The sequence below is a fragment of the Pararge aegeria genome, chromosome 19, assembly GCF_905163445.1.
Source record: "Pararge aegeria chromosome 19, ilParAegt1.1, whole genome shotgun sequence".
NCBI classification, from domain to species: domain Eukaryota; kingdom Metazoa; phylum Arthropoda; class Insecta; order Lepidoptera; family Nymphalidae; genus Pararge; species Pararge aegeria.
The window spans coordinates 4890423-4914784 of NC_053198.1; the positions used below are offsets into that span (position 1 = coordinate 4890423).

At 36.0% G+C, this 24362-nt stretch overlaps 1 protein-coding gene across 1 annotated transcript; it reads right to left on the minus strand.

The window, feature by feature from the left end:
* Positions 1–392: 392 nt before the first annotated feature.
* LOC120632227 lies at positions 393–23762 on the minus strand. The gene is made up of 7 exons (XM_039902031.1): positions 23600–23762; positions 9152–9248; positions 7215–7583; positions 6190–6352; positions 4757–4900; positions 2868–3069; positions 393–911 (listed from the first exon to the last, which is right to left on the minus strand). Exons 2-7 carry the CDS (start codon positions 9219–9221, stop codon positions 666–668), a joined length of 1194 nt encoding a protein of 397 aa, XP_039757965.1. The 5' UTR covers positions 9222–9248; positions 23600–23762; the 3' UTR covers positions 393–665.
* Between the last annotated feature and the right edge of the window lie 600 nt (positions 23763–24362).

Genomic DNA, 24362 nt, shown 5'->3' on the forward strand with positions numbered 1-24362 from the left:
ATAGTTTGTGAAATAATAATTCTTTACTTGGTAACTATTATAACAGAATAATTAAAAACAGTTATAATCAGAAACTAAATTAAAAAGCTCACATGAGATATTAATATCAAATGTACAAAATAGAATTTCTGCCTCCAGGCAGCCCTACATGGAGTTTAATATAAAGCTTGTAAATTGGAGATTCGTATCTGTTTGTTAACGCTTTCAGAATGTTCTTAAATATTCAATATTTTACTACACTGTACTATAACATCGGCAAAAACGCGCGAACCACGACTATATCGTGCGGTCACTGACCTCACTACGCGACGTTGTCCAATCACATGGATTTGTTTTCACAGTGTAATGGCACTATACAGAGATTATTATTTTTTTTTTTTTGGTTTGAATAAATTTATCCTGCTTTCATATCCTGAAGTCGTTGAACAAAAGTTGTTAGTTTTAATGAAAGGAACTACAAGGCCGAGAGCTTTCTGGTTTTTTTATTTAACCCTGTTTAGTATAGACTTTAATATTTGCTGGCGACTCTAATATAGCAATGACCAATTACACTTTAAATACCCGCAAAAGTACCAACACTTACGACTATAAAATTCTGCATACATCTGAAGTTAACGGAGAATAATCTGGCAAATTAATTCGACGACTTTGCTTCTTGACGACGTCTACACTGGATTGTCTTTGTTGGACGCCATTGTCATCTCAATGTAGTCTTTGTCGAATCTTTTTATTGGCGAGAGTTCCGGCGTCGTGGGCGCTGTATCCTGCCCTTGTTCCACTGACGCGGTGACTAGTTCCGTGGTCGCTGTCGGTTCAGATCTGATGGAAGCAGTCTCTCGTTTGGTCGGCGAATTGTTGTTGGACTTGTTGTTTGGTTGCCGGCGCGACTTTTTTAGGTATGGCGTGAGCCGCTGCAAAAAATAAACGCGCTTGTTCATCGTTCAGTCTGATAGGATCGATTTTTAAGTGGTGCATAAACATTGAATGAATGAATTAATACACTTTTATTATACACCACATAAAAATACAGGAAGAATTTTACTTCGCGGAATTTCATGAAAAGTACAGTGTATTAGTTTTCGCGGAGTATAGCAAGTTAAGCTGAACTTTCATTGTGGTGCATAAACTGTTTCAAAAGTTTCGTTTTGAGCCTATTTATGTTCAACCGCTGGATACAACCCTCTTTCTCATATGAAAGAGGTATCAAGGACGGGTTGGTAGGCTACAATTATGGCCACAATTATTCTCGTCAGAACCGGAACATTATCGGCATGCTATTTGAATGCCCTACAAATGTTAATGTGTTTATAGGCCGCTAGGTTTTCCATTTAATGGATCTCATCCTCATTGTCCGTCAATTATTCATCATATCAACTCACTACCGGCCCACCACAGGGCCCGGGCCTCCTCCCACAGTCAGAAGGGCTTAGGCGGTAGTCTATGTGTGGCTTGGTAGAGATCACATCGTTCGGGAGGTATACAACGGTTACCCGGGCGTCCAACAACGCCAACAAGAGGGACATGCCTTGGTGGTTTTTAGCTTGGGTATACCCCCTTTAGAGGGGGGAGTCCCGCTTAACCTCCATCCTGCCCAAGGGTCGGAGGTAGCAATAAAGCTTTTCCATCACGCCAAAAAAAATGGTAGACATCACACGCCTTTTCAGGACATTATGTAGATTTCTCACGCATGCAGGTTTCTTCACGATCATAGCTTAAAAACTCAAATAACTTAAAAAAGTTAGAGGTGCGTGCCGGGATTCGAAATCTTCCCCGAAAGTGGAGCCGAAGTTCTAACCGCTAGGCTATCAATGTGTTTCCGTCAATTATTACCTATGTATACCTTGCCATGCGATGATAGCAAATCAATAGTAGTACAAACACAGTAGCGTCCTCTAGCTACTATTAACATCTCTTGCGATCACCAATCACCAATCCGTCTTCCCGGCGTGGTGATTATAGGTAATAATAATAATAAATAAATATACTACGACAATACACACATCGCCATCTAGCCCCAAAGTAAGCGTAGCCTGTGTTATGGGTACTAAGATGACTGATGAATAATTATATGAATAATATACGTAAATACTTATAATATGAAGACAAACACCCGTTGGGATAGGACAGGTGCAGCAGTGGACTGTTATAGGCAGTGGCGTGCACAGGGTTTTTAACCAGGGTATGCATAAAGAAGGAAAATGGCATAAAATTGAAAAATCCTTCCCCTTTATGAGTAATACAAAATTTTTAGGGTATGCAGTGCTTTTGTGCATGTACGAAATGCACGCCACTGGTTATAGGCTGTTGATGATGATAACCTGTTAAAAAAATTGGTTGCCTGTAAAGTCGGTATACGGGCGAAAGTTTTACGTGACAACGACTTTGAGTGGTAAAATAATTTTAATGTGAATATTCATTCGTATAGTAGGATGAAGGATGAAATAATAGTAACAATTTAAAACATTTATTTATACAAAGAATTATATTTAAAACATTAATTTATACAAAGAATCTCGAACTGAATTTCATATTAACAAAATTTTATTTTTACCTTTACACATACATACGTATTTATATACAAATATACATACAATAACTTGCAATACATTTGCGTACAATGAAACAGCGTTTACTACAAAGGGACGCGTGCCTTTCACTTTTTATGTCTGTCTCTCTCGCTCTTAGGCGGGCTAACCATGCCCGAGTGGAAGGGACGCGTGCCTCTCACTCGCTCTCATTGTGAGCGCATAACGTGAGCGGAGCGTAACGCAGTTTCTTGAAGTGTCACCCGGCAAACCAATTTATAAGACGTTGTCACGTCAAAAGCAAGAACTACGCAAATGTAATTGTCTTGTGTTGCCACCAACCTGTTGTGGATCTTTAAGGTACGCCCCGGTGCGTTTGACTTCGAAGTCTGGGGCGGTGAGGCAACGCGCGAGAAACAGCGTGGCTGCACACGCCCAGCTCGCCCACACGCCAGCACTAGCCGCCCGAGCGGCGGCCGCGCGGCCCCCGAAGCTCCACGACGCGTTCCACGAACGCTCCAGATACGGACCCACGGAGGAGCATCTGAAAACGTTCATTAATTTCATCATCAAAATTCAAAATTCATTTATTCCAAGTAGGCTTTTATAAGCACTTTTGAAACGTCAAGTCTATCTGTTTGTAGTGACTCGGTGGTAGGGTCACTACCCTAGCACTAATGGGCTAGATTTAAAATCAAAGAAGATTCCCAGGCAGTGGCTTGCATAGAGGGTATATGCATAAGGTATGCAGATAGCATAAAATTATGAAAGTATGAGTTATAAATACTTTCGGAGTAACTTAAAAAATTTTGTACTTAATTATTAATAGCTTAACTATGATGTGTCGTGCCAATAAAAAGGTTCTGACTCAGCTTAATGTTCCGGATACTAATGTACCCACAACGCTGGTATTCTGTCAGTACCTATTTAGTTGAAGGAAGTCCAGTTATGAAATCATATATAAAAACAAAAAAATATAATAAACTTTATAAAAGAAAGTAAACTTCATAATGGAAAGGAGATGAAAATTCATTTTTATTTAAGTAGTAATGGAAAAGTATGTTAGTCAGATAATAATTTTTAATTTTTAGTAGTTATTATTGCAAGATAGTGCCACATTAGATTTTTGAATGTTCAGTAGATAATAGCGATATATTTTTTTTATAGTAGATATACCTAGCAAATAATGTCTTAGTACCTACAATTCGTTTAATAATTCATTGTGTGTAAGCTCCATAACCCTTCCACCTTTATAACTTTGTACCCCTAGGCTCAGTGGTAACTTATTTTTACGTACTTCGTTATGTTATGCTTTTTATTTAAAAAAAAGCCATATTGACCTAGTTTTGGGGGCTGCCTTTACAAATAAACATAACGTCGCAATAGTTAGTTATTTTGTCTTACAGCATCTTCAAAATGACGGAGCGTAAAAAAGTATACTATTCCGATGTTACGCTACGTTTATTTGTAAAACACTACGTGACTTAGAACTACCTCGATGCGGGTTCGATGCTTTTCGTGTATCTTCGTGAAAACTGATAAGGTCCCATTTAGCGTAGATTTAAATCGGTATAAATCGCAACATTACTTTTTACTATTTACCCCATTACCCCAAAATTTTATTAACTAAGTTAACCAACAAAGGTATAATTAACTTTTTATCGTATTAACAAAGGTAACTTTGATACTTTTTTCCATCGAGTAAACTTTACCTAATTTTGTACAGCGCATAACTATTTAGGCAGACATATATTTATTTCGCTGTGAAGAACTTCTTAGATAGATTAAGTTGTTTGAAACCGATTTTAAAATAGTTACTCATTATCTTCAACTACGTAACCATCATCTCACAATAAGGAAATCCACGTTAAATTAACTCAGAAAGTAGTTTCACTTTTACTTTTTATACTTTGTAATATATTAATGAATTATGTGATGTAATATAAGTAAGGAGAATGTACTTTTCAGTTGAGTAGGACGTCTCGATCGCAATACTAAAATTAATTGAGGAAATAAATGATTAGGTACGCAAGATGGAATAAGCTATTTGTATTTCCTGTGAGGTGATAAATAAAATTACGCATGCGCTCGTTTTGCACATACTTGATAAGAATTACAGCAAAATGGGTTTTGTAACACTTTGTGCTTAAGGTTGCCCTGGCCTGTCGCATATCCGGGTGGGGGGGGGGCGGGGTTTGTTCTGCTTACTACTCACGGGATAAAATACTCACGTGGTAGCATTCGTGACGTTGAAGAAAGCTGAGCAGAAGGTGTAAAGGCCGCTATTGGTGCGCGTGAAGCTGTGGCCGGTCAGACCGACCATTACCAGCGCGAATATTAGCGCCGGTGTCAGAATACGCCAGGGTTGCTGAAGTCTGAAACACGCGAAAGAAAATTAATCCCTGTTATTAAAAAATGGAGTTGGGACACTTAAGGGAGCGATGACAAGACGCAATAAGCGACAGTCACGCCGTTTTCCGTGACGGCATGGTTTGCATGAGTAATTTATAGGGAAGTGGTGTTCTGAGTCTGTACTCTGCATGACTTTCCCATGTAGATGTCTTTACTTAGGCTCAGTTGTGGATATTTTGCAAATGCTTATCATTTGTTGTAATAAAAATTTAGAATTTATCAATGCAGGCAAATTGGGTACATGAACAGTAAAATATTGCATTATTTTTCTGTTTTTTTTCGTAAATCTACATGTATATCATATATCTACTCACAGATATCCTACTCATTTACGCTCAAAGAGAATTCAATCGAAAACCTTCAAGATCCAGAATGTATTTAGTTGATTATCTAGAATCAATAAGAAAGATTTAAGAAAAGGATAGTAGGTTCTTCTACATTGAATATTAGATCTGAAGATTACAGATTTAGGCATTAATACTTATTAGTTAAAACGTGAGATATTAAGGGATTCAGGTTTCTTACATTTTTTTTTCGTTGGAATAGACAAAGGAATTTTATCGGAAAGCATTGCAACGTTAGTTATCAAGAGTAAATAGAGGGGGGTAGACGTAGGGAATTCCATAAATAACGACAGTGTATAGTCAGTACATATTTATAAATTTAATGTATGTTCATAAAAACATTTCTTAATTTAAGAAAAAAATGTGACTGCAATAATTTAAACATTAGAAGTAAGAATAAACTTACAGTGTAATATATTACGTAAAATTCATAATTCGTTAAACGAACAATTCTACAATAAACTACCCATTGGCATCTCGGAGATGTCTCTTAAAAAGTTCCAAGTTTTAACGTAAGCTTATAGAAATGTCCCATTATAGTATAAAGGACTACGTAATCGATAAAAAAGCTTAGATGTGAATGATTGCTCTAACCACCTGGTTAGAGCAATCATTCAAACCAGAAAAGAGCAACCTTGCTCTTCTAATTTTAAATGACAATTTGAAAAGGTAATAAAAAAACACCCTGCTAAGTTTGTTGTGGGCTTTTTCTTAGACCAGGACGCGTTTGGAACACTCGCAGCTGTAGTTTTAAGTTTACGAATATGGTTATCGCCATCACCTCACTACCGTGTAATTCTCATATGGGCCTACTTGAATAAAGATATTTTGACTTTGACTTTGACATATACGTTAAGTAAGTTAGTTTAGTAGTAGGAATAGATACGATAAGAGCTAAGAATACCAACCCAGATCTTGAGTATCCACCTCCTGGGCACATGGTGAAAAAGGTCGCCCACGCCGCAGCGAATATCATGGACATTATGGGCATGTACTCCGCATATTGACAGTCTGAGTCCCATCCGAACAGAGTCCTCGACGTGTCCAGCACTATGCGGTGGGTTTCATTTGCTGGGTATAGAAACATGCGTTAAACATTAAAGCCCTTTAAATTAACATGGAATATAGACTGAAAGTTATTCAGTTTTTTATCACGCTCTGACTTTTGAAAGGTGCTGTCAGTTGAAGTATGAGAAAACACCGGCCAACTATTTCGACGTCATACCAAATCCCTATAAATATCTAATCATATTAATGAACCCTTTACCAGTCCACCAGTGCCATGCACGGGTCTCTCCTTAGAATGAGAAGGCCCGGTCGTAGTCCGCGCTGGCTAAATGCGGATTGGAAGACTTCACACGCCTTTGGGAAATTTACGGAGAACTCTCAGGTATGCAGGTTTTCTCACGATGTTTAAGCGTTTAAGCACGCGATATTTAATTGCTTCAATTAATACCTCCGAAAAGTCAGGGATGCCTTGTATCAGACTCAGTCTCCACGAAAGGAAACCAAAGCCTTACCCATTAGGTTATCACCCCTTCTTTTTGACATTATAAGTTTATTATAACCTTTCCGTTTGTCGCGGACAATATTCATTAATTAAACCTTTCTCATTCTGAGAGGAGAACCGTGCCCTGTAGTGGGCCAGTAATGGCTTGATGATGGTGATGATTATGAAGTCATAATTGCTGTTAGATGGTTTATTCATGTAACATCACTCATCAGTAGGTGCCATAACGAAGGAGTCTAACACATCGACAGAATTGATATTCTTATCCTCTAAATATAAATGCTCTTTTGGCATCCGATTTCCCACAAGCTATAAATAGTTCCTACTGGAACATATAACTCGTTTCTAGCAAAGATATCTAAATAAACATACATCTAAATATCAACAGAAAACTTAAGTAGACTAAGTTAAGTTATAACTTACCAGAAATAAAATTGACGTCATTTTCATTAGCTTCAGAATCGGTGTCATTTTGTCTCGTATTGTTTGAATTGGTCAAGTCTCTTTTTCTTATTGGTTCATTTTTGTCATCATTTGTGGGCACACTACCTCCTGGGACGGAAACGATTTGAGCATTTTCTTTTGCAGCATTTTCAGTCGTATCACTATTGACCAAAACTGTATCATTTATTGAGCTTGTATTGGTTAGCACTGTCAGTTCTATAGAGCGGAAAGCCAGTTCTCTTGGAAATAGTACGCAATTCTTATCTACCAATTGCATGGTGTTTTGCAGGAACACATAGTTGAGAATCCCGAAGATCCCCGCGAGAGCATAGAGTATCAAATGCCATGCTGGGAAAGAATTTTTTTTTTAGTAACACGTTTTAATTATTAGAATTTGCAATAATAATAAAATCTATACTACTAAATAACCTTATTTATTTTTTTTACTTGCCTCGAAGCACGTGTTAAATTATTGCCTTGCCTCGAAGCATTTAAGAATTTAAGGGTTGATTTAGCCCTGCTATACCCAGCGACTTTGCGGTTCCGTGTTGGATTATCATAGGAGAAGTACTGGACAAGTTTTCAGTGAGTCTCAGATACCTTTTCAAAAATTTCGACCAGCTATACCTACAGCTTATAAACCACGAGTGGCTGCACAGCTTTAATTTTAGGAATTTTATGGTGACCTGGTACTTAGTGGAAATGTATAAGAAAATGGACACTGATGGTTGGTCCCTTTCACAAATCCAAAGTCGTTGATCACGCTATGGAACGGGAACTGTCAGTTGTTTGATAGTTTTTCGCACTGTCAGTTCGATGGAACGACAAGCCAGTTCTCTTTAAAATAGTACGCATTTGTTTTCGACCAATTACATGGTGTTTCGAAGGAGCACATAGTTGAGAATCCCAAAGATAAAGAATGTTTTTTTTTTTTGCAAGAGCATAAAGTATCAAGTGCTATGATAGGAAATAATTTTTTTCTCAGTCAAAACTCAGCGGGTATTGTTGGTTGCACATGTAACATGCTCGTACCAGCTAGCCAGTAACAGCCTTCTTCAGGTCGGCGGAAAAAGACCGTACAATCAGTGTTTACGTGCAAACATTCACTCATAATCCGGCCTCATTCCACGAATAGGTAGGCATATCCCGCCCTACATTCTGTGGGATGTATTTTTATCTTTTATTATCATCTATAGGTAAGCCAACATTCATTTCTACAAGGTCAAATCTACATTACCTACTATTATGCGAGATTTTTAGGTTTATACGAGCAGGTCACGCCTACGAAATACTTTTTTAAAATCTATAGCAACGAGTTCAATCAAAGAAAAATTACCTAGTTACTGATACAATATCATAGATGGGAGGTTCGGCTTTACAACTGTATAGGTGTGCGCCTGGGTGCTCCCGGCTTTTAAAATATATCTTCATGTGATTTTTCTTTCACTCCAGACCTAACAATTGTAACATTCGTAGATATTGTTGCAATTGTAAGGTTCCAGACCTTACAGACAAGTACAATGAGACACGTTTGAAACAAGAGATGACACATTGCTTTTTTACTTGTAGGAGAGCCGTAGCTTAATTGGAAAAGCGCTCAGGCCGCGATTGCCAGAGAGTCGCAGGTTCAAATCGTGTCGGTTCCGAAAATTTTTATACGCATTTTAAATTTATAAAATTGATAATTCCTCCAAGTGTAGGTAAAAACACTAATAAAAATTATAAAAAGTAGTAAAATATGTAAGATTTTTCATAAATAACATGCTTGAACTCGCTATATCTCAAATCTTTACAACTACCTACATTGTCAAAGATCGTATCTACTTAATTATATTGTGGGATATATTATATCAGTGGGTAGGAACTTAAGTACTTAATGGAGATACTTTATTTTCCTTAATCCCAAGTTCTCATACCTTTCCAAACGTTAAGATGCCTTGACGCTCGCTCTTCTAGGTCACAGTAGTCATAAAGCAGTAGAGTCATTGTGATTGATGCTTATCTCATTTCCATCTGAAACAAAATTACGATAAAAGGACCTTTAGGTAAAAAAACAAAAACAGAAAAAAAATCTTTGCAATACACACAACAGAAGTGAAGCTTCTTAAAGTACGTAAGTAAGATTGTTATGGATATAATATGTAAGGATAATTTGTGTAAGGTTATTTTTCATTTAGCTTAAAAAGTATTACATTTTTTAATGTGAAATACCGGGTTAAAATACTGTAGTTCATAAATTACGTATTATTCAGTTTCCATGGTAACTAAAACAAAATGTTTACCTAATGTTTACTATCTCATTTGGCGTCTTTGAGTAATCAGGTAACATACATTAAAAAAAAGATTCCGACGAATTGAGAACCTCCTCCTTTTTGAAGTCGGTTAAAAACACAAACAACTGCAGTAAAGTGCCGTTGCGTTGCGTTACGTAACCAAGAACAACAAAATACCCGTTAGTAGGTAAATAAATATACCCATGTATTAATTTTGATATTTTTAGACTTGCGTTATCATTCGAATATAATGAAACAAATGAAAAGAGTCTATAGCTATAAAACAAAAAAGCGTTTCCGATCCCATGGTGAAATGTTTTATTTGAAACAGACATGCGATTGGCGACTAATTAGCAAAAAACTTTTGTTCGGCCGCTATTCCCCATAGTTTTGGTTGTCTGTTATATTTTGTACTGGGCACCTAGGGTTGCCAGATGTCTAAAGAATTCGGGACCGTCCTAGGAATCGGCGTAGATTCCTGTAAATATTTAATATGCAACTTTGAAACCGATTACGGCCGATAGAAACCTTTGACGGCCGATTGGCGCAGTGGGCAGCGACCCTGCTTTCTGAATCCAAGGCCGTGGGTTCGATAACCGCAACTGAAAAATGTTTGTGTGAAGAACATGATTTTTTTTCAGTGTTTATATGTATGTATAAGTAGTTATGTATATTATGTATATTATGCATATTATGTATATTATACGCTTACTTTGGGGACTAGATGGCGATCTATGTATTGTCTTAGTATATATAAAAAAAACCGTATAAATTAAATCCTTATGTCAAAGTTTAACTAAAATATATAACTTAATATACTATGACGATACACACATCGCCATCTAGCACCAAAGTGAGCGTAGCTTGTGTTATGGGTACAAACATGACTGATGAATATTTTTATGAATTATATACACAACGTGTAAATTATTTACTGTCTCTGATATTTGTCTGTGAAACCGACTTGTCTGGGATCAGGAAGTCTTGAGAAAGACTCAAAAGTCAGGGCAAAAAAAAGAATTTTATGTAAGTATTATGAAAATTAAGCTTAATTTGCTATTATCCGCTAACAGCAGCAGAATCTGTATGGTGTTATTTATAATTACTTCAATCTGTATACTCCACACCAAACAGATCCTCGGAGTCTCTCGTACACGCACCCTGCACGTTTCGCTCCGAAACCGGAGCATCCTCAGGAGAATCAATGAATATTTGTTAATTTTAACAAAAGGGTATCTTGCCGAGGATCTGTTTGGTATGGAGTATATTGATTCTGCTGCTGTTCGCGGAGTATAGCAAATTAAGCTTAATTTTCATAATATATTATGGATTTCCGCAAAGAAACGCCTACTTCTATCCAATAGTTAGGTAAGTAGGTATCAGTTTTCGGTTACATGTAAAAAAAACTTAGTACCAGACCAGAGTGAGGAAATTCGCTTTGTCTACTCATGTTTACATGCGTGAAAGCATCTTAAGCCGTCGGTCATGGTCACTGACCTGACAAAATATTAGTTAAAGCCCACCAACCCGCAATAGAGCAACGTAGTGGCTCTTACTCTTTTCTTGATAGATGAGGGACTGTTGGGTCGGGATAATATGAAGAAACTATTATTTAGTTAGAAATATTCGATACATTATCCAATGATGCTTTGTATAACGATGTTCAACGTCACAGTTCGGCAGTCCCATCAAGGTTAACAAGTTTTGAATAATTTGATACTCCAAATAAAATTTTACTACTGCATTGTATAAATGCATTTAAAGGTACATCGTTTACCACCATAGCTTAAAACAGTAAGTTCTATTTTAGAATGATACCTAGTATAATAGGACACTAGTGTACCCAGCCCGCTTCGCCGGGCTAGATTTTGCTTTATTCTATTTAAACAATAAACTTACATCATTAAATTTTTAATTTAAGGCTCATAATATATTAAATCATTTATTTCTCTGCATATACATTCACTTCTCGAGCGAGTGAAGATCATTATCTACACCCATGTACACCCAACATCATCATAGTAAATAAAAGCTGTATTTGACAGTTTGACAGTTCAAAAATAGGAGTGCTCCGATCGTCACCAAACTTTACAGGATTACAGGTCAATCCGGAGATTCCGGTTTCATTGAAATCGGTCCAGCCGTTTCGGAGCCTATACGGAACGATTATAGTTCAGAAAAAAGAGCATCAACTATATTTAAATAAGATGGAGACATAACTCCCAAATGTACCTGTAGCTTGCCGGGAACCGAACTCGTTGCCCTTATTAGAGAAGCCGAAGCGCTAACAACCAGGCAATCCCCGCTAGGAAAACTAATCTTTCAAAGGCGGTCTTATCGCTTGAAGCGATAAGACTGCGCATTTTTTACTTCTTGTATTTATGTTTTCAATTTATATTATCTTTATCCCTTAATTGTGTGCAGTAAGAATTTATCTATCTATCTATCTTTTTTCCTCTACAAGTTAGCCCTTGTCTGAAATCAATATTAACTCGCTTAGCGGCACGTCTTTGTTTTTAGACTGGTAACTAGCCACGGCCAAAGCCTCCCACCAGACCGGACTGGAGAAAATTTAGAAAGTATAAATTTCCAAACTGCCTCTGCTAGTAATCAAAGTCAAAGTCAAAAATATCTTTACTCAAGTAGGCCCGGCCCATAGGTGGCACATTTGATGCGTACATAAGAACTACATGGTAGTGAGATGATGGCGGTAACCACATTCGTAAACTTAAAACTAAAGCGACCAGGGTTCCAAATGCGTCCGGGGTCTAAGAAGAAGCCCACAACAGACTTAACCGGGTGTTTTTTTTGTTATCACCATCTCAATTCATTTAAATTATTAGATGAGCAACCCGGTTAGAGCAATAATTCACACCCAAAACACATAAACCAATGAAGTCCAGTCCAATCGAACCAGAGAACTCCTTCTTAAATTAACAGCGCTCACCGTTGCGCCAGGGAGTTCGTCTAAACTCTTAATAAACTCAAATTTCCCTTAATCGAGAAGGTTATTAGTCACAGTTTCTTTGGGTGGTGTCCAGTACCCCACTTTCAAAAGAGCCCGATGGCTAAAGCTACGTACTTGGTCACCTGAATCGACTTTACGTGGTTGATAAGATGGATAGATCGATTAATAAATAAACTACGACAATACACACATCGCCATTCAGCCCCAAAGTAAGCGTAGCTTGTGTTATGGGTGCCAAGATGACTGAAAAGTATTTTTTTTTATGAATAATATAAATAAATACTTTTAAAATACACATGAACACCCAGACACTGTAAAACAATCCTGTTCATCACACAAACATTTCCCAGTTGTGGGAATCGAACCCTCGGCCTTGGACTCAGAAAGTAGGGTCGCTGCCCACTGCGCCAATCAGCCGTCGGAAACAAGATGGACGGATGAAAATTTTATTGCACACAAATTCATAGGAAAAAACACAAATGATACAATAATAAATTTATAAAAACATTGGTTAACACTTAGTTGTGGAAACTGCATTGGTTTATGTGATTACTGTTATGTGTAATACTACTGTTTGTTTCCTTACAAAGTCGGCCTTATTGCCAAATCAATCCCTACTAGACAACTCTTGAGGAAAGTAATCTATGATTACAAAGGATAACGGCGCTAGATATACTGAATATACTGAATTTATTAAGCTGGCTGATTGCCAAAAATTTAACTCAAGACCTCATTTCAAAGTATATGCAACACTGATTGATGATTCATTAGCTAACACAGTACAATATTAGAACACCGTCTCGTCCGTTGAGATCATCCTATTGATAACGGGAGTGAAAACCTGCATACAAATTTGTTATATATACTGTGGCACATTTTCATGGAATAGTTGAGAAATGAGAAACAAAACAGAATACATTACATGTAACTTTAATTTTGCAATATTTGTGGATATACAATATTTTATTTGTTTTTCCACTGTCTGCGTGGATATAAAGACTCGCGGATATGTGACTGATGCAAAAAATAGATAAAAACAATCCTTGATGCGGATTATATATCATGCTAAAATTTCAGCTCGATCGGTGCATAGCCTTTTGAGTTGTTGAAGCGCACACAAACATACATTTTTATATGTACTATATAGATATTATATTTTACTAGCGGACCCTCGCGACTTCGTCCGCGTATGAGTCAATCGAGAAGCTAGAATAAATCTGATACTAACATCGTAATCATCGTGGCTAACTATGTACCTACTATATTTTAGTTGATATACACATACTTACATCCATCCATTCATCCATCCTCACAATCTTTTGCATTTATAATATTAGCATTTAGCACAGTATACATGCATTCGATCGTTGTTTTCCCATATGCCTTGCGACTTGATGTTATTTGTTATGTCCTTTATCTCCGACAATATTTATCAGATCTTCAAGAAAATAAGACAGTACATGCTTGATAGTATACACTTTCAAATAAGAAAAGAATTATTAAAATCAGTTTAAATTTAACGGAGCTGTGAAGCCAAATTTAATCACGTTTTCCGGAGGAAACTTATTGTTTATCGGTATAAAAAGTATGTATACCAAATGTTATTTAAATCCGTTCAGTAGTTTTCACGTGATGCCCGGACCGACAGACAGAGGAAAATTAAATAAAAATCTGTTTTGGAATCATTATCGATTATAAAGCATCCCCCGATAAACATTTTTAAAATATATTAAATGTACAGAAATCTTCCAGCTACAGTTTTATTATAAATATAGATATTATATACATTTGATATTCTTTAAGTGTTCCTAAAGGAGTAGGTAATAATGAAAAAAAAAAGATAAAGATACAAAATATTCAAAGAGAAGGGAGTTGATTACATGCTTCAAATTTTCTTGAAGATTAGAGGTTTATGTGCGAACTGCGAATTGAACTTTGAAAGGTCATAGCCCTCGGTTCAGAAGAAAACACTTTTATTTGCCTGGTTATTTCTGTCTTTCACCCGAGTTCAATAACTCAACAGCTAATGATAATGAAGTTTATATAAATTACAGAGTAACGTCATCTTATTGCTTTTATACGCCTTAGCTCTTAGACATAAATTTTCTAGATTTTAAAATATTCTGGCAAATTTTTCGCATCGGTGTTGTTTTTATAAAAGTTGCTTCAACCAATGGAAACTTGGAAGCGATAGATATCGGGGACGGAATCCAGTAGCCGACTAATGAACAGCTTTCTTGTGTGAGCGTTGATTGGGTTGATTGACCATTTGTTTTCGGTCTCACATTTAGCTTGGCAGTGCAACGGGAAACGCGCTGGCTTACGTAGGTACATACTGAATTTCAATTGCACTTGAAATAAGGAGCGGTTTGTAATATCGTTCCCAAATTTCAAACAAAACCAACGAGCTTTACCTTTATAAGATTGATCACCAGTATTTGCGTGCTTTTATAACTATTACTACTACGTAGTTAACCGTTCGGTTTTGGTGTTTAGTTCCTACCCATTTGGTAGACGCGTGCCTCATAACATACACAACAATTACAATTCCCCGCATCTCGTAATCTCGTCAACTGCATGACGTAATGCCACTTTATATTCGTTGGTAGCCTCACGTTTGGCAATAGGTTGCGGGGCAAATCGATTTCCAACATCACCGCTTTCCACTTCAAGTTTACGCTCATGTACAGTTTCTGTTGATTTCCAACGTCAGCTTTCCATTCGTACTGCTTGAAGACTAGTACGCTCAATGTTAATCGGGCAAACATTTTCATCTATTAAGCGATAAGAGGTATTATACCTACTTTTTCTTTCTTTCTTGCTTTGTCTTTGGTGATTTCTTTACAATGAAATGTATTTTATTATTTTTATTAAAAAAAAATTAATTTTTTTTTTAAATATTATTATTATTATTATATACTTTATTCTTTTTTCTTTTATAAACCAACGAAAAATATATTTTTTTAGCGAAATAATTATTACAAACTAAAATTAATATTTACAATAAATATAAGCCGTCTAACTTTTCACTTATGGGCATGGTACCCAAAATGCTGGCACTATTGCCCCACAACTCTTTATTTGTATACTACATCATTAAAAAATTATACAAATATATAATAAAAACATACATAAAGAAAGAAGTAGAATACAAGAGTCGGCCTTATCGCTTAATAGTGATCTCTGAGAAAAAGAGGAGAATAGACTGCTAGACATACATGCGAATAACTACATACTAATACATAAACTAGTGTACACAAATATATCAAGAGTACATAATATAATTAATAAATATTAAAATAAACTAAAATATATAATAACAACACATACATATTTAAATACTTTAACATACAATAAATATGTTAGTATATATATGCTATTAATAGTTGCCGACAATATAATGGGCCTTAACTGCTTTTTTAAAATATGTATTTGATTTGATTTGATCCATCCATCTCCATATTTTAAGTGCAAAAGTATATCTGTTCGTTTGTTTGTTTGTTATCAGCCCTGCTGCACCGATTTTAATGAAATTGTCATTTTTTACATCTTGCATTCAGGAGATGGACATAGGCTTGTTTATCACGGAATGAAACGAGTGTTACCAATTCGGGTGATTAAAACAAAATTGCCTTTGTTGTGTTCAAGACTATATTGCTTAACCAATCTTGGCGATATTCACTGGGTGACTTGAGTATGTGATATTTTGCATCTAGATAGCTCTATCCTGAAGACGGACATACATTACTTTTAATCCCGAACTTATTTAGCACCCAACGTGGTGAAATTTGACACCTTTATAGCTTACATTCCTGGAGATGGATACTTTTTATCCCGGGAAAGAACCTAGGTATCGTTCCAGCACGGCTAGCATGGGCAGGAGACAATTATATCCCCGGGGAAAGTATAAAAATTCTCCCACACCTTTATCCATTCTAAAGCACTGGCGCACAAGTGTAAATAATATCCAAATAATATATGTGTATAAACGGAGGTAAACTCCTATTCCCTGTGCCCGTGCTTTTGCAAGGGGACACGTTAATTATATCCTCTGAAAGGGGATATAATGGGGGGATGTAATTTATGTCTCCTGTCTGTGCAAGTCCTGCTGGAGAAAAACATACATTACTTACTTTTTATTCCGAACTTATTTAGGACCGAACGTGATGAAATTTACCACCTTTAAAGCTGACATTCCTGGATATGGATACTTTTTATCAGGGGGAAAGCACCAAGGTAATGTTCCAGCGTTCGGTCGGTGTATGTGTGATGTCATGCGTGCGCAAAAAAACTGTTTGTTGTGAACGATCGACTTCACACCTTGTCACATCTTGTCGTCCGACTGACCGAGCCAAAGTTGGTATGCAAATAGACTGCACAGCAGAAATGCGGGTTTTTAAAACACTAGGTACTGAAAACACGGGCTCCAGCTTGTTTATTATAAACCACTACAAGGGGTTACAACGGGTTACCCGGACGTATAAAGCCAACACGATTATATCCCCCTAAAACGGTTTTTAGTTAGTTAGCTTTTAAAAGTACAGCATGTCATAAAGCTTTTCCAGCTCGACAAAAAAAAAAGTTTACCATAAACCTGACCGAGTATTTGTTTAAAATATTAAGAACCAAAATCTCATTCATCTTTCGTTAGTATGATTAAAAGTACGTACCTATAAGTAAGAGAAAAATAAAAAGAATAATGACTATGCTGCATTTACACATATATACTTAATTGCAAAATGCCATTAATCGATCAATTATAGCCATGGGAACTTTTAATAGGTTGATAGTAAGTACTTACCATTGTGTGTTAAAGGTTGTGTTTACAATTAAGTAAGTAATAACTTCAGTAAGTACATTGTTAACAATGCCTTTTATTAAGTAATTAGTTTGTCACATTAATCATTGAGTATCAGTTACTAGATGGGAGAATGATATTAGAAAGATGGCTGGTGCCAGTGGCGTGCATAGAGGGTATGCACGGGGTATGTAATGCAGATGATATAAAATGAAGAAAATCCCCAGTACGAGTAATAAATACACAAGGATGGGATTTTTATAACTCTTACAATGCTTATCCTTAAGTTTTTTATAACTCGTACTGGAGATTTACTTCATTTTATATTATTTGCATACCCTGTGCATACCCTCTATGTACGCCACTGGCTGGTTTTACCTGTAAGAGGATGACCCAAGATAGGAAAGTGTGGCACGCTCTAAGGGTAGGCCTGGATAGATAGATAGAGGCGTAGATATCCTAAGAAGTTAGAACGTATAAGATTTACACCCTCGTAACGTTTTATGAATAAAACAGTGCATGCACTCTGCAGGTTTTTTTATAGTAATACTTGAAGCAGTGATAGCCTAGTGGGTAAGGCACCGGATTTCCTTTCGTGGAGACTTATTACACTTACTTAGGAGGATTATTACACTAACTTAGGCACAGAACTACAGTATCCGTGTACACGAGTAATATTGCAGGATCAAAAACCACTCCACTTTACTAGTGTTCCTCAAAAGGCGTTTTTTTTTAATCAGATGATTCGCTGGACGAATATGCCTCTCTGTAGTCTTACATTACGTATAACTACATACAGTACTAGAACTACATACAGAAGTAGCCAGGACTGTAATCGCGAGAGGAATTGTTTTTGTCTCTTCTCGATACCAATCCCAACAGTTTTCTTGCTATCATTGAATGTGGGTAGGCACACTGTTAAAATATCCAAGCTCAAACTAAAAAGGCGGTTAGTCACCTCAATAATTTAGCAGTTGACAGTATTTTATCTCTAACTAGCTGTTGCCCGCGACTTCGTCTGCGTTTGATTTTGTTTTTTGATGTGGCATTCAATTTAGTTGTAGTTCTATACCGCTAAGCCCTAAATAAGGGGTTTGCTGCTGTCCGCTGAAGTTCTGTCCTATATCTCCAACCACATTCATCAGATCTACACAGTTTGGGCAAAATTAAACAGATATTAAAACCTATATAGTACAAAAATAATAAAATATTTAAATCGGTTATAATTTTTGCGATTTTGCGTGAAAGCTTAACAAACAAACTTACGTTGACATTTATCATATTAGTAGGGATGTTCTAAACGTTAACCATAAAATGGGGAAAAATTAGTGAGCTAGCAACATTGCGCGGGTGTGGAGTGTGACGTGCTAGGGACGTCTTCTCTGTTTTTGCATACAATGCACTGCATGCAATAATGGCTAAACTTTACTTTAGACGGCCGATTGGCGCAGTAGGCAAGACCTCCGAGACCGTGGGTTCGATTCCCACGACTGGATAATGTTTGTTATGAACATGAATGTTTTTCAGTGTCTGGGTGTTTATCTGTATATTATAAGTATTTATGGGCACTATATTCATAAAAATATTCATCAGCTATCTTACCCATAACACCCATAGTACCCATAACACAAGCTAAGCTTACTTTGGGGCAAGATGGCGGCGACGTGACGTGTGTTTTGTCGTAGTAAATTAATATTTATTTAATTTCTGCCTTGAAATAGTTATTGGTGCAATTTTGTATACATTAAACATGAAAACATTTTCGGGATTAAAAATAGTGCCATTCTTGACATGGTCCTATTAACCTGATGTATCTGGGTGTTTATATATATTTTATAAGTATTTATGTATATATAAAAATATTCATCAGTCATCTCAGTTCCCATTACAAGCTACGCTTACTTTGGGGCTAGATGGCGATGTGTGTATTGTCGTAGTATATTTATTTTATTTATTTTAAAAACTTATTTTTGTTTACCTACATAGGTACATTATTTTTATTTGAGTTGATAAAGCTGTGGGAGTAGAGAAAATATCCTTTCCCCGCGGAGAAAACGTCACCTGCCCATGTTAGCCGTTGTGAGCTTTAGTGGAATAAAAAAAACATAGCCAAATATGCTAACTACTTATGAGGCTTACATACGACTTATGAGGCTGTTCAAATAGTAGCTAACATTGCAAAGGATCCCAGCATTAGTGTGACGTAAGCTTCGGTATCGCGCGGCGTCGCGATGACTACAAGGTCGAGACTCGAGGTTAAACTTACGAAGGATACGTTTTTAAACAAACATCGCAGACTGCCGAAAGCAACGCAACGAATCGAATTTTTCAGCTCTTAAATCCCGGTTTATTTCCATTTTTCGGAAGGACGGTATCTGATAACCATCACAAGGGTTGGAACAGCGTCAACGGGGAGTTAGGGCGCGCGAAAGCTCGCCATGTGAGGAGCCCCAGCCCCGAAAACATCGGGGAAAAATTAATAGTCCAAAAAACTAAAAAACAATACAAGCAAGCTTAGTTTAGTTTATTTATAAAAGCGTCATTTTTAGTTTTTCTTAGAGTACTATTTTTATTATAGCTAAATTAATCGGTTCACTATTCACCATCCAATTTGTTAATATTAGAGAAAATCGGCTACAGATAATGGTTGGAAATTAAAATAAACATCATTGCCGTCTCATAGGCTATAGATGAAAATTATATTAATTAACAAAAATTATATATTGCTAATTGAAAAATGGAATAAACTTATCAAATTAGTGTATTGTCATCGGTCTCAATATATCTACAAAGTTTGAACGAAATCACTGTTTGAAGAGTCAATTGCAAAGGAGTCGGTTACAAACATACATACAGTTGAATCTAATTTAAAGTGTAAAATCTCGGTTGATGTCAGTACGCTTAGTGTAAGATTCAGGCTCACAAACATCGAGTCGTTACCGAAATTCAATCGTTTCCGAAAAGTTAATGCAAAATTAATCTTATATTACTCGATTTAGAGTTGCCAATAATTCTGTAATCCGGTTTTTATTTCGCCAAGAGGACTTGCTGTAGTCGTGTAGACGAATTAGAAGTTTGAAAGCAAAGAGCATATGTTCTCCTTTTTCTTCTTGCCGCTATCTAACGTTAAGTGGGGTCGGCACAATGTCTTTTTCTATATGTCCTTTAACACTTATCCGCTTTTACACCATTCATTCTTTTTCCTTCGAAATAAATATTTTACATTCTTCTGGGAATATGATTTTCTTTACTCCGCATTTGCTAAAAATTAGCAAACTTATGTAAATGAATAGTAAGAACACAAGTTAGCAACTTGTGTTCTTACTATTCATTTACAATAAGTTAAGTCTCCCAATAAGTAAAGAACATGTAGATTCACGGGGGCAGAATTTTAGGAAACAGAAGTTGCTTCTGCAATTTGAATCAGGTACCTATCTCGCAGTGGCGTGCAAAGAGGGTATGCACAGGGTATGCAGATGATATAAAATGAAGAATATCTACGGTAGGCTTTTTATAACTTTTACAATGCCTTTCCTTAAGTTTTTTATAACTCGTACTAAAGATTTTCTTCATTTATATCATCTGCATATCTTGTGCATACCCTCTATGCACGCCAAAACAAGTATTTATTACTCGTACTAAAGATTTTCTTCATTTATATCATCTGCATATCTTGTGCATACCCTCTATGCACGCCAAAACAAGTATTTATTACTCGTACTAAAGATTTTCTTCATTTATATCATCTGCATATCTTGTGTATACCCTCTATGCACGCCAAAACAAGTATTTATTACTCGTACTAAAGATTTTCTTCATTTATATCATCTGCATATCTTGTGCATACCCTCTATGCACGCCAAAACAAGTATTTATTACTCGTACTAAAGATTTTCCTCATTTTATATCATCTGCATACCCTGTGCATACCCTCTATGCACGCCACTGCTATCTCGGTTAAACTTCGCGGTATACCTGGTGGCGAAAACGGTGCGGTAATCTGCGATCAACTAAACCATCCTGAACTTTTCTAAAGCTAGTTTATTTTTCTGAGGCACAATATGAAAAGATGTCTTGAACAATCTCATAAGTGGGTTTAAATTAAAAAAGATTTAAAAATCAACTTCCACAATATGTTCGGCTGTTCGGATAACTGACGTTAGCTATTACTTTTCTTTATAAGATTTTACTGCTGGCTTCGGCTTCCCTTTCGGGGGGGTAGGGAGTTCGATCCCTGGCTCGCACCTGTAACTTTTCGGAGTTATGTGCGTTTTTAATTTAAGCAATTAAAATATCACTGGCTTTAACGGTTACCTTCGTCTAGCCAGAGTTTTCATAACGCTCTCAAGGGCGTGTGAAATCTACCAATCCGCATTCCACACTACCGTGGGCTACGGCCTAACCCCTTCTTATTCTGAGAGGAAACCCGTGGCTTGTAGTGACCCAGCATCAGGTTGATAATGTTTCTGATAATGAAATTTTACCTACCCGTAATTTTTAAGCTTTCTAAGCTCAAAACATAATTAATAGATATACAGTCAAAACCGTTTATGACGACATCGTTTAGAACAACATACCGGTTAAATTGACCAATATCAAAGGCAGGACCTTTGATTTTGGTCAATTTAATGCTATATGACCGCCTTATCGGAAAACATTGGTTTTTACGACATTGTTTATACTAGGTACGACATACCGCATTAAGCGACCACATTTGAATGAATGAATGAATGAATACACTTTTTTCAATTGTACACCAAAGAAACAAAAAGTAGTTACAAAGATATAAATAAATATCAAGAGAGTACAATTTGGTGGCCTTATCGCTACATAGTGATTTCTTCCAGGCAACCAATGGCGTAAAAGGAAAAAACATAGAAAAGAGGTAGGTGGTGCAATAAATAAGATTTAAAAATTATACAAATATATAAATATAAATAAAAAATATATATATATAAATATATGACATATAAATACAAATAAAATATATAACATAAATATCTATATAAACATATAACATCCCCAATTAGTATGAAATACATAAATAATTCAAATTACACACTTAAAATGATTCGCTTCAGCGATGTTCGGCTGAAAGAGACAAATAATGATCCTTCACTAGTTTCTTGAAGGTCCCAATCGATTGTGCCTCACGGATATCTAACGGCAAGGCGTTCCATAATTTAATAGCCTGAACCGTAAATGATCCGTTGAAGAAGGAGGATTTGTGACCAGGCACCTTCAAGATTAACTTCCTCGTAGAACGAAGTTCGTCTGGTTTTTGTATTATTTGGTTAATGTTTTCGGAAAATTATATATGTAAAACGACCGGTTCAGCTGTATTGTAAACAATTTGAATAGGTAACAGTATCCACATCTGGCACAGTATAATGGTCAATGGCTATTATCGTAAAAGTAAACAAAGTTTAGGGTCTTTTATAATTCTTAGAAACAAAACACATGCATGGCGTAGCCTTAAGGCCCGCTTCGTCATATCTCTTAAGTCAGTTTGTTACTTATTTTAACACAAGACGCACCGAAACATATTGTTGAGTTAACTGTCGTTGTCGATTGTCGATGTCGTTATAATAGATTTTGACTGTATATAGATACTAGCTGTAATGTCCGAAGTCTAAATGAAGTAACTTATGGTAAAAGACGTTAATTTTCTCAACAAAAATTACAATTTCGCCGAGAATCTAATAAGACTTATTTTTATGTCAGGCCATTTCAAACCTACATAAAACGACGACATAGAACATGCATATACATATATATATATATATATATATATATATATATATATATATATATATATATATATATAAATATATATATAATAACTGTATTTACCTACTTCAAGAATAATGATAATTAATATTTCAATTAAGGAAGAATCGAAGTTAGTAATATACGGATAAACCTCCTTAACACCTACCAAAGAAAAGCGTATTACACGTCATTTATTTTTATTATTATACTTTTAAGTAGGAATATAGGTATTAAAAAAATCGAGTAAACAATAATAACATTTTAGAAATTACCTACCTTTAAAGTCGAGTAGCGTTAGCAAAAAGAAATTTGAATTCAAATATTTTAAGTGGAACGTAGGTACAGTTATCTAATTAAAAAACATTGTATATAAAACACGCATTCTCATTTAATATTAAAATAGTGGAAAAGGTATTAAATGCTCCAAAACATTATAGTTCTTACTTATCAGTAAAATGTACCTATTGCTTATCGCAATTTATTATCAAAAAAACAATCGTACCTGAGTAGCTATACAAAATATAATAACGAACGAAAGAAAGTCCATACGAACCTTTTAATTTCCATCCGATACAAAATTCAGAGTGTCCACAACAAATATAAAAAGAAACTATTCACATTTTTAGTAACAAAAATATTGTGTCGCTTTATTTTCGTTTTCGAGTTTACCACAACGCGTTTTAACCGCAGAACATGCCGATTCGACTGGCTCAAATAGATTCAAGCTCTATGGACCGTACATCGTTCCGTCCTTATCTTGCTTACAGTAAACGTGTTTGAAAGAAAGAGAGCTTAAAAGCGAGATTTGCGCATCTTGCGTTATCCTGTTTTAAAATGTAATGTAAGTTAGATAGAGAAGGCTGTAGTTTCATATAGCGTGTAAAAGGGACGGTCGGCTTCAGTATGCTCAATGTTTACGTGACGTCATTTTATGATGTCATGGCAACGCAGCGCGGTATACTAAAAGCTAGCAATACTATGGGTCATAGAAGAACCCTGAAATTAGAGAATTAGAAGCTACTTAGGTATGCGAAGTCCTTAGTAAAAATAATTTAGTGAGCAAAATCTTACCAATAAATCTATCGCAATTCTTTTGGGTATTGCGAAAGGTACATGTATGCGATGTATGCTAAAACTTCAAATCAATAAATTAGATAATTCATAAGGCTGTAGTATAGCCATGGTCAAATTTTCAGAGGGACTACATTCGTTTGCAGCCGTATGTATCAATATTGTGGCTTTTTTTTCAGAATTAAAATCCTTATAAGTATTTTAGGACGTCAAGGCATCTCCAAAAACAGCATTTTAAAATATAA